The sequence below is a fragment of the Carcharhinus amblyrhynchos genome, unplaced genomic scaffold, assembly GCF_965287045.1.
Source record: "Carcharhinus amblyrhynchos unplaced genomic scaffold, sCarAmb.v2.hapA scaffold_41, whole genome shotgun sequence".
Lineage (NCBI taxonomy): Eukaryota > Metazoa > Chordata > Chondrichthyes > Carcharhiniformes > Carcharhinidae > Carcharhinus > Carcharhinus amblyrhynchos.
In genome coordinates this window covers 4,236,266-4,253,324 of record NW_027649782.1, presented here as the reverse complement: position 1 = coordinate 4,253,324, position 17,059 = coordinate 4,236,266, and the positions used below count along the sequence as shown (strand labels likewise).

Sequence of the window (17,059 nt, the reverse complement as noted above, 5' to 3'; positions counted from 1 at the left end):
GATGATGTAAAAATTTCCTGCAGTTATTTAAAAGATGCCTTTTGAAGTAGGAAAAAAATCAACTGTTAACAAGAGCTAAACAACATTGAATTATAAATAGGATTAGATTTTAAATACTGAACTAATGTTCAAACTATTGTTGGCTCTCCTGTACTTTATCTATCATTGTTCACTTTCTTTCTTTTCTTTCCTCTCCCACATTCCTTTTTGTATCCTCTGTCTTGTTTCCTTTCACTGCTCTCTGTACCTGTTTCATCCTGTTGTCTTTCTCCCCATTAACATGCCCCGTTTCATTCACTCCGCTGCCCTCTCCCACTTCATATCCTCTCTGTTTGTCTGTCTCACTCTTTGTGGGAAGGTCCTGAGGCCCCGGTGTACCCTCTGATTATTCCAGTAGTAGCAGAAATGAAGAGCAGCCCAGAACCCCCTCAGTACGGTAAGTGTTTCTGCACCCAGTGTGTACTGCGCTGTGACGTAGTCTGCTGCTGCACTGCGGGCTCTGTTACAGTGACCCGGCCGCCTGTGTGAGTATGTCATGCTGCATGCAAAGGCATGGCAAGCGACTTGGAATGAATGCCTGTTTTTTGCTTTGTGCATTAACATTACCCACACTGCATGGACTGCAACAGGTCAAGAATGGAGCTCGTCATCATCTTCTCAAGGGCAATTAAGAATGGGCAATTATTGTTCTGGTTTCTAGGTGGCACAGTGGCTAGCACTGCTGCTTCACAGCGCCACGGACCAGGGTTCAGTTCCAGGCTTAGGTCACTGTCTGCACATTCTCCCCATGTCTGCATGGGTTTCCTGTGTGTGCTCCGGTTTTCTCCCACAGTTTGAAAGACGTGCTGATTAGATGCATTGGCCATGCTAAATTCTCCCTCAGTGTACCCGAACAGGTGCTGGAGTGTGGCGACTAGGGGATTTTCATAATAACTGCATTGCAGTGTTGATGTAAACCTACTGGTGACACTAATACAAAGAACAAAGAACAACACAGCACGGGAAACAGGCCCTTCGGCCCAACGAGCCCGCGCCGCCATCCCACTGTCTCAGTGACCTATTCATGATTTTAGTCTACACCTAACGTGCGAGGATCAGGGAGGTCCAATTTAGGGACAATTTAGTACCCAATCAATCAGCCTAAAAGCACATCTTTGGGGGATGTGGGAGGAAACCGGAGCACCCGGAGGAAACCCACGCAACCATGGGGAGAACGTGCAAACTCCCACAGACACAGGCCCAAATCCATGTGTCCGCACAGCAACAGAGATAGTCTCTGAGCTGTCATGTTGCCCTCGAGATGGTCCAGTTTAAGCACACTAACGACATGAAGCAATAGGCAACTCCCAAAGCAACGTCCAAGAGCAGCCCACTACAACCTGCTGCTTATAAATAAATAAACAAACAGTGACGCTCTCATCTCCCAAATGGGGGGGGAAAGAATCGCTTTGTCCAAATGTTGACGAGTACCCCAGTCTGAAAATGCAGGTTACACGTTACATAATAGCAGCTGATAGAGGTTTATAAGATGTTGAGAGGTATAGATAGGGTGGATTCTCGGAGGCAATTTCCCAGGGCTGAAATGGTCGCTACGAGAGGACACAGGTTTAAGGTGCTGGGGAGCAGGTACAGAGGAGATGTCAGGGGTAAGTTTTTCACTCGGAGGGTGGTGAGTGAGCTGCTGTCGGTGGTGTTAGAAGCGAACTCGCTGGGGTCGCTTAAGAGACTTCTGGACGAGTACATGGGATTTAATGGGATTGAGAGTTATAGATAGGCCTGGTAGGTATGGATATGATCAGCGCAACTTGTGGGCCGAAGGGCCTGTTTGTGCTGTAGTGTTCTATGTTCTAATATTAACAATGTCTACAGCAGAGAGACAATCCAAACTCCAATCCCAGTTACTAATCGCATCCCTCTCCCTGTCAGCTTGCTGAGACTGAGTGGAACTGTTTGACCCTGAGGAGAGCTTCCAAACCCGCCGCTGTACAATCACTCAAACTACCTATTTCCACCTCTGTAACATCAGTCAACTTCCCCTATCTCAACTCAACTGCTGCTGAAATCCTGATTTGTACGTTTGTTATCCTGAAACTCAACTGTTCCAACCCACTCCCAAATTCTACCCTCTGTCAACTTGAAGTCATCCAAAACTGCTGCCGGTGTCCTAGCTTGCATCAGGTCTCAGTCGCCTCTCACCCCTGGACTTGCTGAACTACATTGGCCCCCCCTAGTTGAGCAACCCCTCAATTTGAAAACTCTCAGTCGTGTTTTCAAAGCCCTCCTGTGATCTTGCTTCCTATCTCTGATTTCCTCCGGCCCACCAAATCCCTGAGAGACCTGTGCTCACCTAATTCTAGCTTTTTCGTACAGCCATAGAATCCCGACAGTGCAGAAGGAGGCCATTCGGCCCATCGAGTCTGCACCGACCACAATCCCACCCAGGCCGTATCCCCGGTAACTCACCATGTTTACCCTGCCAATCCCCCTGACAGTAGGGCCGATTTAGCATGACTAGTCAACCTAACTCTCACAACTTTGGACTGTGGGAGGCAGCCGAAGCACCGGAGAAAATCCACGCAGACACGGGGAGAACGTGCAGATTCCACACAGACAGTGACCCGAGGCCAGAATTGAACCTGGGTCCCTGGCGCTGTGAGGCAGCAGTGCTAACCACTGTGCCGCCCATTTTGTGCATCATAATTTTAATTGCACCACCATTAATGGCTGTGACCTTAGGTGCTTAAACTCCAAGCTCTGGAATTTCCTTCCTGCACTTTCTGCCCTCCCCCCCCCTCCATTCAAGGCACCTCAAGACCTGCCTCATTGACCAATATTTTGCTCACCTGACCTAATTTCATGTGGTTCGGTGCCTACTATTGTTTCACGATACCCCCCCCAGTGACATGCCTTGGGATGTTTCATTATGTTAGTTGTTGCTGACTGGTGGAAGAATTTCCATAAACATACCTGCATTCAACCAGTTTCAGAAATCCTGTAGAGACTGATAACTTTAAGAAAGATATTTGTAATTCCAGAAAGGATCACATGGCAAGATTTTAAGCTTCAAGCCTTAAGAACATAAGAAATAGGAGCAGGAGTAGGCCATCTAGCCCCTCGAGCCTGCCCCGCCATTCAATAAGATCATGGCTGATCTGAAGTGGATCAGTTCCACTTTCCCCCCATAACCTTTAATTCCCTTATTGATCAGAAACCTATCTACCCGTGACTTAAATATATTCAGCGAGGTAGCCTCCACCACTTCAATGGGCAGAGAATTCCAGAGATTCACTACCCTCTGAGAAAGAAGTTCCTCCTCAACTCTGTTCTAAACTGACCCCCCCGCTTTATTTTGAGGCTGTGCCCTCTTTTACTGTAAGTAAACTAAAAGCCACATTGACTAAATATCTTAGATAACTCATAGAAAGGTTTGCCCATGTGATGTTGAATGTGACTGACCATCCCATGCCAAGACTATATTTTATTTCTCCCTTAAGTGGACTCTTTACTCTCCCGGAACAAATACAACTCTTTTTTTCCACACTGGATGCTTGCTTCCTCCTTTTTCTATTTGGGTAGCTTATAACCCAGAGCTGCTTTCACCGCGGTGATTACAAAGGAGATCCTCTCTCTTTAGCCCAGTAGGTAGCCTTGTTTAGATCTTCATCTATATTGGTCTTCAATCTGGAGGCAAGCTTACATCCTGCTTGATGAACTGATAGGATCAACATTTTCTGTGCTTCAGGTGAATGTCTGGCTGCCTGTATTTTCCTGATTTTTTTTTTGCTATCGGATCCTTGCAGACTCACTTGTGTGAGTGAGTTTCAGAAATATCTCGAAATCCTGTTACCCGATACTATAATGATCCTCCATAGACCCTCCCGCTCTCAGAGCTCATTTCCATGACCCTGTGAATCACGTGGACCTTGTATGCAGGTATGAATACCAATCAGCTATCCCCTCCACCCTAAATTCATTCTAGCTTGGAATTAAATATTTAAAATTATAACACATCGTATCCCTTTCACATTCCTGTGGGAGTTGGAAACTGAACAGTCGACTTCCAGTCAGCACAGATGCTCTTGCCATTGTCTCATTCTCTACAGCTGCAAAGATCTTGCACCTTCTCAGCAAGTCTCTTGCATCCCCTCCCCCTCCTCCCAGCTCCCCCCCCCAGAAATGCATCCACGTCTCTCAGGTGTCTCATTGGGTGAAATTCAGATTTTTCACGTGACTTGCTTCACTCTTCCATTTACCTTAAATGTCCCAAAGTATAACAATCTACTTAACCCATGCATTTCTAACACCGGAGACTCAGTGAGGTTGAAATATTCAGGTCTCTGCTTCAACCTTGCACGTGTTGTTAAATCTGCCTTCACTTTTGCTGCGCCCTCTCTCACTGGTCAAACTAAAACATATTTATTTGTTGTTGGGAAAATGCAGCATAAAAACATTTTGCAAATACTACCAGACACAGCAAAGCATGGAGAGTACAGAACGGGTTAAACATGCCTCCCAGTGACTTCTTGAAGTGTGACCGTATTTGTGTTTTGGAACACGGAGCCTTATACTGCTGACAAGTTGTGTCTTGTATCTGACCTGAGTTGATTGCAAAGGAAAAGTGATGCGTGTAATCCACGCCTTTGTTCGTCCCCGAAGCTTTGAGTTTTAGAGGGGCTTTTATATATCATGAGTGCCATTGTGTCCCCTGTGCAGTAAGTGCACCACTATTAGTACCCACTGTGACCACATCTTCCTGTGTTAACTGCCTGCATTAACATCAGCAGTTTTGTGTTTGGTCTGCACCAGCTCCGTGGGTGAATTGTGCTTCGGAGAAGCTCACATCTCCCATGTGTCCGAAATGTACTGTCGGACTGGGAAAACCTAATCTAACCACCGCAGATAAACATGATTCTTCTGATACTTTGGACTTGTGATGACTTGCGCTGCTTGATAAATACCGCAGATTGCTTTCGGATGCTGGTTGATCAGTTCCCGGATGAGTGGGTGTTGTTGAACAATAGTAGAATTAAAAATACACACGGCTTCCTGCAGCGTTGGCTAAAACACAGAAGCTGAGTTTCTTCCCTGGTGGTGATAGCATCCGGCTATTTGCAGAATGAACCATGACAGATCAGGATGCAGGCGCCTTCTGAAACCTAGAATGAGAGGTCACTTCACAGTCTGAAGTAATGAACATTGACCAGCTATTAATGTTTATTAATGCTGCACGTATTTACCACACACACACAATGCCCGACTCCCTACTGGAGGATTTCTCTGTGGGAGGCAGAATTGACACCTCGAGGAATGGAAGGAGAAATATTGTACACGGATCACTGACCATTCGGGCGTAGGGTTAATTGTCAAGTCGTATGTGCTTGGCTGGTTTGGACCCACTTAGCCTTGACTCTAGAACACTAGGTAGAAGATTTTGGAGCAGGGAGCTGTGACAGAGCATAGACTAGATTGAAAATTCCCACTTGAAATTGGTGGGACTTTTCAAATACTTGTGTTGAAGGATGTCATCTACATCATTTCCTTTAGTGCCATAATGGAATTGATCCGGAGAAGATGGGGGGAATGGGGAGGTGGATCATGAGGAACTCCTTCAGGTGGTAAGAGTTCTAAAGGACCTACTTAATACCTTCCGGAAAGGTAAGTCAATCACTGCATTGGACAAGGAAGGAGGAGCAGCAACGATGTGGACTGTTTGCTACTATTTGAGGAAGCAGCCTGGACGTTTTGAATCCAGTCAGAACCACGTGACAGGAGTGGTGTGTAAATTTCCCTTTGGATTCTCCTACCCGTTCTTTGTTGTACAGATGAGTTGAACCTGGGGATTCACTCAGTTGGGTGCGGGACATGATTGCAGGAACAGGAGAATGTGTGGTCGGGGGAGGAAAATGGTCTGGATTTGGAGCGTTCACGAAAAGTGTTGACCAATTTTTAAATTCTATTTCCAGTTCCAGTTGAGACCCCAGATTGCATAACAAAGATACAACATGGATGGGTTTTGATAAATTCAAAGACTGTCTTCGAAACATAAAGCTAAAAATACACATATTTAAGTATCCAGTTTTATATTTTCATCCATTTGGACATGTTTCCAACAGAAGATAGCGAACAGAGGCAGGGAGACTCGGTGCTGAGGCTAACACAATAGTAGAATCTTTCCTGCTGTCCTGACTGAAATAGCGTACTTGTCAGAAGTTGTATCTTCCTAAACAGATGATCTGGAGCCTTTTGTAGTTTGTGCCATGCATGTTTGTCAAATCACATGTCTGTTTAGCACTTTTTATTTCCTTGGTTGATGGGATATAGTTGCCTGGGAAGAATGGCTTTTGCAGCACTTTGTTAGGTTTCTGAGCTGAATGCGTACAGTAATGTGATTGCTCATGTCTTACGATGAAACCAACAAACAGTGGAAACCTTGGATGTGGTTTGAACAGGAACTCGTAGAATTAGAGAATGGTTACAGCACCAAAGAAGGCTGTTTGGCCTATCATGCCTGTGCTGGCTCTGTACAAGTGTAACTGACTCACTCCCTACCACTGCAGCCATGCAATTTATTTTCTCTTTAGATGATTGTCCAGTTCCCTTCTGAAAACCATGATTGAATCTCTATTCTCCAGACTCTGCATTTAAGAACATAAGAAATAGGAGCAGGAGTAGGCCATCTAGCCCTTCGAGCCTGCCCCGCCATTCAATAAGATCATGGCTGATCTGAAGTGGACCAGTTCCACTTGACCCTAATCGCTGGCAGCAAAATAAACGTTCTTCCTCATATCATCATTGTTTCTTTGACCAATCATTCCAGGAGGGAGAGAGAAAAAAACAGGGAACTACAGGCTGCTCCTGACAACAAGAAGGTGCTAGAATCTATTATTGAGGTAGTCGTAATGCATTTAGTAACATATAGTATGATTTGAACAAGTCAACACCATTTTGCAAAAGGGAAACCCTGTTTGATTAAGCATTTTTTGAGGATGTAACTAGTCAGATAGATGAAGGGGAACCAGTAGATACAGGGTACTTGGATTTCCAAAAGGTGTTTGATAAGATGTCTCACAAAAAGTTGACACAGATGGGGTTGGGAGTGATATATTAGTATGGGTTGAAGATTGATTAACAGAAAGGAAACAGACAGCGTGGATAAATAGGTTGAGAATTTTAAAGCTATCAGACTGTATGTGACCAGGGGAGTATCAGTGCTGGGGTCTTAGCTATTTACAATCTGTATTAATGACTTGGGTGAAGACACAGAGAGTGATGTACCTAGGATTGCTGGCAATATAAAGCTAGATGAGAATGTAAGCTTTTAATCATTGTCCTAATATGGCCTTATGCAGCTCACTGATAATGATATTTTGGGCGACTGCATCTGTGAAGTGTGAAGCACTTTGGGACAAGTTGGGACAAGTTATAATCTGTTCTGAGTTTTCATAAGAACATAAGAAATAGGAGCAGGAGTAGGCCATCTAGCCCTTTGAGCCTGCCCAGCCATTCAATAAGATCATGGCTGACCTGAAGTGGACCAGTTCCACTTTCCCGCTTTCTCCCCATAACCCTTAATTCCCTTGTCTGTCAGAAACCTATCCACCCGTGACTTAAATATATTTAGCGAGGTAGCCTCCACCACTTCAACGGGCAGAGAATTGCAGACATTCTCCACCCTTTGAGTGAAGAAGTTCCTCCTCAACTCCGATCTAAACTGCACCCCCAGCCCCCCCATCTTGAGGCTGTGTCCTCTAGTCCTGCTATCCTTTCTTTTGTGTGCAAACTGCTGTTGTAAATTACAAAGACTCATCCCAGTGCTGGCCTTTGGGTTTGCTCTGACTTTCCCCACCTCCCAATGTAATGCCTAGAAAAATGAATGACCATTTTCAGCATTGAGAACCATTTATTTTCCTGTACCCATGATTACCTCTGTCACGGAAACTGGGTGGAAGCAATGTATTCGCCCCCTATTTGTAAACAATATATCTCGAAAACAAATGATGAATTTCGATGAAATTTGATATGAAGGTGTTTGTGCAAGAAAGAACTTATTTGTTTTTGGTAAAGCTCCTGATCTGAATCTTGGAATTTCTTCAAAGGATCTATTGATGTTGGGAATTGGGGCAAATTGTTTATTTAAAAAAAAACGTTATGGATTGTTTTATTTAGAATGTTGTGGATTGCCTCAGCTGCTATAGTGGACGTTATCGAAATATGAGCAGAGTTTTCAGAGCAGGTTGTTGAATGTATATTGAGTTAAAACCTCCCCAGTGAGATGGAAGCTCTTACGTAAAGAAAATGCTGTCAGCTTTGTAGTTACGGATCATCAAACCAGCAGGGGAAAGCCTGCAGGCAGAGCTGTGTAATTGTAATAGTGTTAACACGGTGAGGCAGAGGCATTTTGCTCAGTGTCCTCTTTAACCCGTTTATCCTGAATTTACCCACAGCTCTCAGTTTCAATTTGTTTTTTTCTGTGTGGCAGCTCATTAAATGTTTTTTTGGGGTCTATTGAAGAAAAACAAAATGCCAGTATTTGAGCGGCAAATGCTTTGGACTCTCCAGCCTATCTTGCTGAACCTGGACTCTCACTTAAATCACTTGGTATTGAGAGAGGTGGAATCTTTCTTTGATTACTTGGACCGTTTTTGAAATGGCCATATGGATACAATCCTGAGGCATGTTGAAATGTTTCACGAATAGAATACCTCAAGCTCCGTCTTTGGTTATTTTTTCAATCATCAGATCCTGATTGCTTTATTTAAATGGACTCGCTGGGAAGGCTGGCCAGCGAGCATTGTTTTAATTTGTTGAGATGGTAAATCAGATCTTTCAGCATACTAGCTCTGTCTATTGTACTGATATGGGGAAAGGGTTCAAATAAAACTTGTGGAGCTTGCATCCTACTTTACAAGCTTCCTTTTCGGACTAACTTTACAAGCAAACTAGATTGTAAGTCATACCAGTTAAAGGAAACAGGTCTTTCTAGGCTTGATCAGCTTAAAGTATGAAAGCGGGAACTGAATGTAGCAGCTTTTGTGAATGCCGGATGTTCCAAAGTATTTGCAGACGCGGTAAATACTTTTGAAATACAGTCACTGTGGTAGAGAATTGTGGTAGCCAGGTTTAGCACGTTGGGTCCCACAACTAGCTTTGATGTACTGACTAATTGCCGATATTGGTTGAGGAATATTGTCCAGGGCGAATTTGCCTGCCGTTTTTTGAAATAGTACCGCAAGGGCCAGTGAGGTTTTGCGTTGAATGTGCTATCTGAAAAGCTGCACCTCTGGCAATAGAGACTCAATATTTTGGAACGTGGCTCAAGACCGTGGCCTCTACAGCTGCCCTTTGGAGGTGCTTGGTAAGTGAATGAGTGGTATCCAATTGCTGCCAACTGAGATGGTTCAAGAAAACATCCACTGTTACCTTCTCGGGCAACCAGAAATGGGCAATAAAATACAGCTTTGCCAGCAACGTGTACATCCCAAGAATGAAGAAAGGAATGGGAGAACCAGTCAGAACTGCCTTGCCTCAGTGGGTAGCAGCCTAACCTCAGGGTCAGAAGGTTAGAATCATAGAATCCCAAAATAGGGCATCCAATCCATTGAATCTGTACTGACTCTCCGAAAGAGCGTCCTAGCTGGGACCTTTTCCCCCTCTCTATACCCATAACCCTGCACGTTCACCATGACCAATCCATCTACTATGCATGTCATGGGAGTGTGGGAGAAAGCAGACCGCCTGGAGGAAACCCACACTGATACCAGGAGAACGCGCAAATTCCATGCAGAAGGTCACCCGAGGCTGGAATTGAACCTGGGTCCCTGGTGTTGTGACGCAGCGGTGCTAACCGCTGTGCCACTGTGTGTTCACAAACCATACTCCAACAAACTGAGCACACATCCAGGCTGACACCCTCGTGTGGTACTGAGATCACTGCAGGTGGAATCGCAAATTATATTACTGAGAACGATAGTACAGTGTGTGGCACAGTATATATTGACATCCTCAGGGGGTTACCTTTGACGGGAAACTCAACTGGACTAGTTATCAGAGCAGGTCAAAGGCTTGGGTTCAGGGGATGAGTAAGGTGCTTTCGGACTCCCTGACCACACATCACAATAAGAAAGCTCACACCAGGACTTTAACCTGGTGTTGTGAGACTTTTTACTGTGCTTATCCTAGTCCAATGCTGGCATCTCCACATCACAACTCCTAGGTCAGGAGTGTGATGGAATACTCTCCACTTGCCTGGATGGGTGCGGCTGCAACGACACTTAATAAGCTCAACACCATCCAGGACAAAGCAGCCCCGCTTGTCTGACAGCCCATCCAGAAACATTCACTCCCTCCACCACCAATGCACAGTGGCAGCCGCGTGTACCATCTACAAGATGCACTGCCAGAACTCACCAAGGCTCCTTAGACAGCACTTTCCAAACTCATAACCATTACTGCTTAGAGAGACAAGGGCAGCAAACACATGGAAACACCATCACCTGGAAGTTTCCTGTAAGCTACTTGCCATCTCTGTCCCTTCACTGTTGCTGGGTCAAAATCCTGGAACTCCCTGCTTAACAGCACCGTGGGAGTACCTACGCCAGACAGAGCACAGCGGTTCAAGATGGCTTTGTACCTTCTCAAGGAAAATTAGGGATGGGCTGGCCTAGCCAGTAACACACACATTCCCATGAATTAATAAAAAGAAATGTGTGATTCAGCTCAAGTAGTCCAACTTCCTCTCCCCCTCCCCAACCCTCATCCATCTTTCCTCCTCTATCACTGTCAGCTTAATCCTACATTCCCTTCTCCTGCATATGCTTCTCCTTACTTCCCTTTAAATCCCTTTAATATTATTCACTTCAGTGAATTCTGTGGTAGCGAGTTCCACATTCTCATCACTTCTTCGGTCAACAAGGTTCTTCTGAATTCCCAGTTGGGTTTTTTGGTGACTGTCTTATTTCATGGCCTCTGGTTTTTATTTTCCCACAAATGCAAACATCCTCTCTGCTCCTACTTGGTCATCCTCTTTCATAAATGTAAACTCCTTTTAGGTCCTCCCTTAGCCTTTTCTTTACAAGGGGAAAGAGGTACAGCTTGCTCATTTTTTGACGGTTATAACCTCATGGTTCAGATATCATCCTTGTAAATCTTTTTGCACAGTCTCCAGTGCCTCCAAAAATGCCTTAATAATGTGGCAACCAGAATAGTACATGGAACTCCAAGTGTAGTGTAACCAAGGTTTGATGCAGGCTTAGCATAGCTTCCCTACTTTTCAGTTTTATCCCTGTAGAAATAAATCTAAGTCCTTGGTTTGCTTTTATTATAGTGTTAATGGTTGGGGGTCACTACTTTTGAGTGGTTTATCCCTTTGTCCCTTGATACAATTTCCATTCTTATTTTCTAAATAATATGCAACCTCTTTATTTTTCTTTGCAAAGTAAAATGCCTTGTGCTTATCAGTGTTGAAAATCATTTGCCAATTACTTGTCCATTCTGCAAGTTTATTGATGTCATCTTGTAGTTTATTGTAGCCCTCCTCAAATGTCTGCTATCCCCCAAATTGGTTGTGTCCACAAGTTTAGGAATTTTGCTTTTGGTTCCAAAGTCTGATACTAATTCTGAGCAGCACAATTAATATCAGTGGTGCCATGTAGGGTCCAACTTGTGAAACTCTGAAAAACTACCTTTTACCTATACTCTGTTTTTGTCTCTCTGCCAGCTGGCTATGCATTCTGATCATTTGCCCCTGACTTCATGTGTTCTGACTTTATTCATTGGTCTACCTTATTGAAGACCTGTTTGAAAATCTACAAATATTATATCTACTTAATTCCATTATCTATTCTCACAGTTAACTCCTCAAAGAATTCAACATGTTTGGTTCACGTTGATTATTCATTATATTATTTTGGATCTTTTTTAGAGAAAGGTGGCATAATGGTATTGTCACTGGACTAGTAATCCAGAGATTTAGTAATCCAGGGTAACGTTCTGGGGATCCCGGTTCAAATCTCACCATGGCAGATGCTGAAATTTGAATTCAATAAAAATCTGGAATTAAAAGTCCATGAAACCATTGTCATAAAACCCCATCTGGTTTACTAATGTCCTTTAGGGAAGGAAATCTGCCATCCTTACCTGGTCTGGCCTACATGTGACCCCAGTCCGATTCTTAAAATGTCCTCACTTCAAGAGCAATTAGGGGTGCGCAATAAATGCTGGCCCAGCCAGCGATGTCCACATTGCATAAAAGAACAAGAAGAAGATGATCTGTTTTTGCTACTTGCCAGTGTTAATTTGGTTGGTTTATAATCCCCTAGGCACTTTTTACCTCCCTCTAAATACACAGAGAAAGTTAGCTAACTGGCCCAGGCCTCTGCACTGCATCTTGTAAGGAATTATAACGTGCATAGCCGTGCTTCTGCTTTTCTTAAGGATGCTTCTAGAATGTGAAAATGCAATCCATCCAGACCAGGAGTTTATCTCCCTTTGAGTTTAGTTATTACATTTGATGTTTCTCCTTGCTTCATTTTAAGTGTGGTTATATCATTTCTAATCCCATTTTCTGATGCTGTCCAATCGATCCATCTCTCTGGCAAGTACCGAAGTAAAATGATTATTTAATATTTCTACCATTTTATTATCACTGCCTGTGATTTTTATCCTGACAGTATCTTAGTGTCCCTATTCCCATTCCATTTTTTCATATTTGCTGTATTGTTCTAAGATCCTTGATATATTAATTTCATAGTTCCTCTATGCCTTCCTAAGGCTGCTTTGAATTTACTCATAGTTTCTATCCTCTCTTGTCATGATGTCCTGTAGTGTCTGTATCCTTAGTGTATTTGATTCAGTTTTTTACTTTGTGTCCTTATTCATCTATAACGTCTCATTGGTGTTCAAATTGTTCTTGTATTTTAGTGGAATATATTTTTCCTGTGTTGAACATTGTTTGAAATGTTTCCCAATCTTGATCAACATTGCTGTCCATTCGATTTTCCCAAGTTTAGTTCTCAGCTCTTCAAACTTAATTTTTTTTCCCCCATCTATTAACCAGATCTTTGCCAATCTTGTATCCTTTATAATTATTGTCCAGGCCACACATTTATAATAAATCAGTATATTACCGTCACTCATGCCCCTATTTCACTTATCTGCTCTGCTTCATTCCTTGTAACGAGAATCAAAGTAAGTCATTCCTTACTCGACTTCTGATATATTGGGAATCTGCATTTTTTTTTAAGTTTTAAGTTTATTTATTAGTGTCACAAGTAGGCTTGTATCCACACTGCAATGAAGTTACTATGAAAATCTCCTAGTAGCCACACTCAGTCACCTGTTCGGGTACACTGAGGGAGAACTTAGCACGGCCAATGGATCTAACCAGCACGTCTTTCAGACTGTGGGTGGAAACAGGAGTACCTGGAGGAAATCCACGCAGGCATGGGGAGATCATGCAGATTCCGCACAGACAGTGACCTAAGCCGGGAATCGAACCCGGGTCCCTGGCACTGTGAGGCAGCACTGCTAATTCCTGTATTTTTCAAAGCCTCACTAAATCACCACCTGATAGGACACTTATCGCCTGTAGTAATGGTAGCAGAAAATTAAAGATTATTTTGCAACTGTATTTTAGCGTCATTGTGGAAATCTGCAAGCTAGTACTTTCTGGCAATTCATCTCATCACCATTAAGGAGTTTGTGATTGACAGCAAGAACATCTTGAGACCAGATGAACGTGATCTGAATGTTATTTATCTCCTAATGTGCTGTGCATGTGTGAGCTTTTCTGCCGAATTAATAGAATGTTGGAATAACTGCTAATTGGAATCTTTCAATCCAAGCAAAGGAACACCACAGGACACTAAGTGGATAACAGTAAACTGTTGAGAGTGTTATCACGCTCTCAGGTGGTTAAAAGTATTGAAAAGGAAGCGAGCCAGTCATTTTACTCTGTGTTTCCAACCTGGGGCCAAAAATTCTGCAGCACCTTCCAAGGTACAAATTTCCCACCAAATTGCAACAAAACTCTGACACCAGTCTGTGCTTATTCGCCACACAACACCAGGTTGAAGTCCAACAGGTTTATTTGGTAGCAAAAGCCACTAGCTTTCGGAGCGCTGCCCCTTTGTCAGGTAAATGGGAGTTCTGATCACAATCAGGGCATATAAAGACACAAACTCAATTTACAAAATAATGACTGGAATGGGAGTCTTTACAGAAAATCAAGTCTTAAAGGTACAGACAATGTGAGTGGAGAGAGCATTCAACACAGGTTAAAGAGATGCATATTGTCTCCAGACAGGACAGTTAGTGTCTTTATATGCCCTGTTTGTGATTACAACTCCCACTCACCTGACGAAGGGGCAGCCAATGCTTTTGCTACCAAATAAACCTGTTGGACTTTAACCAGGTGTTGTGAGACTTCTTACTGTGTTTACCCCAGTCCAACGCTGGCATCTCATTATTATTCGCCTCAACAGAATTTGTAGCCATCATCAGAATTTTTGTTTTCCGTGTGGAAGGAAGCTATTTGGTCCATTGCTTCTATGCTGGGCCTCCAGATAAAAAATTTACTTTGTATCATTCTCCCACCTTCTCACAATAACACTCCACGTTGCTCCCTTCCAAATAACAGCCTACTTGTCTTTTGAAAGCCTCCGTTGAATCTGCCTCCATTACACTCTCAGGCAGCGCATTCCAAACCTTAAGTCATCACTGTGTGAATAAGTTTTCCTCCTATCACTTTTATGCTTCCTTTTGCAGATGACTTTAGGTTGTTGTCCTCACGTTCTTTTCTATCCTCTCGTCAGTGCCTTCACGCCTTTGCCAAAGAAAGTGTGGCTCTCAGAACTGGATGCAGTGCTCCAACTGAGGCCAAATTAGTTCCTTAAACAAGTTCAATATAGCCTCCTTGCACTTGTATTCTGAACTATTAATAAAGGCTAAGATGCTGCTTGCTATATTAACCACTTTAAACCTGTCCTGCCACTTTCGATGTCTTATACCCATATATGCTCCTGTATCCCCTTTGGAACAGTTCCTCTGTTTTATAATGTCTCTCCCTGTGCTTTCTATCAAAATGCACATTTCACGTTTCTCTGCCTGTACTTCTAGGTCATTAATATATATCAGCAAAAGCAAGTGTCTCAACACTGACCCTTTGCGATTTTCACTGGAATCGTTTCTCCAGCCCTAAAAACATCCGCTAATTAATAGAAGCAAAATGCTGCAGCTGCTGGAAATCTGAAATAAAAACAGAAAACGCTGGAAAAATGCAGTAGGTCTGACAACATCTGTGGAGAGAGAGAACACAGCTCTGAAGAAGAGTCAGAAAAGAAAAGCACTCATCCTTTCTTCACAGATGCTGCCAAACCTGCTGAGCTTTTTTCTAGCATTTTCTGTTTTTTATTTCAGATTCCCAGGTAGATAAAGGACTTCCATTCGAAGTCCCCCCTGACAGTGCAGCGTTCCTGCAAAAGCTCCAATCACTGAGATGGCACTTGAGACCAAGGCCGCCTTATTTTAGACCAGCATGGTGCCATTAAATCAAAGCAGCCCATTATCATGAATCCTTTATTATAGAAGATTTTAAATATGTTTTACTTTATGTTCTGGGTTGACTCAAGCTGTGGGAATGTGTATCAGAGAGCCCTAGGTAAACACATGAATATATATACATTATCACACAGTTGTTCCAGATACAGAATGGATAAGATGATTAACATGGGTATTTTCAACTTCTATGTTGGATGCCTCCTTCAAATATTCAACCTAAGTCACCAATTCCAATTCTTCAGTTAGCCTTGGTTCCTGTCTGACAGCTTGTTATTTGCTGAGATTGGTGTGGCTTGATGATTGGTGTGTAAAGGCGAAGGTTAGGGTTAGGAATGTTTCATCTTTACCGCATTAGGTGGCGAGTTGAGTTCAGCACATGGCAACAAACCAGCAGAAAGCTGCCACAGAATGGAAGTTACTTGAGCTATCAGAGAGAAACTGCAAAGCTCCACTATAGTGTTATTGTGACACAGATGGGAGGCCATTTGGCCCACTGGGGCTATGTCAGCTCTCTGTAGATCAGTCTAGTCGGCCCCATTCCCTTGAGTTCCTATCCCATATCCTGTTGAAATCATTGATCATCTGTGCCTCCACTACCCTCATGGGCAGCGTGTTCCAGCTCATTATCACTTGCTGTGTAAAAAAGATCTTCCTTGCATACCTTCTGTACTTCTTACCCAAAATCTTCATCCTGGTACCGATCAATTAATGGAAACAGCTTTTCTTTGTCTACTTTATTTGAACCGCTCATAATCTTGTATACCTTGATTAAAAATTTCCCCTCAATGGCCTGGTGGCACAGTGGCTAGCACTGCTGCCTCACAACTCCTGGGACCTGGGGTCGGTTCCCAGCTTGGGTCACTGTCTGTACGGAGTTTGCACGTTCTCCCCGTGTCTCTATGGGATTCTTCCGGATGCTCCAGTATCTTCCCAATACTCTCCAAATATGTGCATTAATCATAGAATCATCGAACCCTGCAGTGCAGAAAGAGGCCCTTCAGCCCATCGAGTCTGCACCGACCACAATCCCACCCAGGCCCTACCCCCATATCCCTACATATTTTACCTGCTAATCCCTCTGACCTAAGCATCCTAGTACACTATGGGACAATTTTAACCTGGCCAATCAACCTAACCTGCACAACCTTTGGTGCACCAACCAATTTAGGGCACAGCCTCAAAGTAAGGGGGATGCAGTTTAGAACAGAGTTGAGGAGGAACTTCTTCACTCAAAGGGTGGTGAATCTCTGGAATTCTCTGCCCATTGAAGTGGTGGAGGCTACCTCGCTAAATATATGTAAGTCACAGGTAGATAGGTTTCTGATAGACAGGGGGATTAAGAGTTATGGGGAGAAAGCGGGAAAGTGGAACTGATCCACTTCGGATCAGCCATGATCTTCTTGAATGGCGGGGCAGGCTTGAAGGGCTAGATGGCCTACTCCTGCTCCTATTTCTTATGTTCTTATGATTGGCCATCTTGGGATGTGTATGTTAGAGGGATTTG

General features: G+C 43.5%; 1 protein-coding gene across 7 annotated transcripts in view; it reads left to right on the top strand.

Moving 5' to 3' along the window:
* Window positions 1–17,059, top strand: part of hspg2 (heparan sulfate proteoglycan 2) — a 536,580-nt gene that overhangs the window by 169,678 nt on the left and 349,843 nt on the right. For 5 of the 7 annotated variants that reach the window (XM_080181499.1, XM_080181504.1, XM_080181503.1 and 2 more), the window contains exon 4: window positions 359–436. The exons of the other annotated variants lie outside the window; for them this stretch is intronic. In XM_080181499.1, coding sequence (XP_080037625.1) covers window positions 359–436 — 78 coding nt within the window. The remainder of the gene's footprint in view (window positions 1–358; window positions 437–17,059) is intronic. 7 annotated transcript variants of the gene reach the window in all.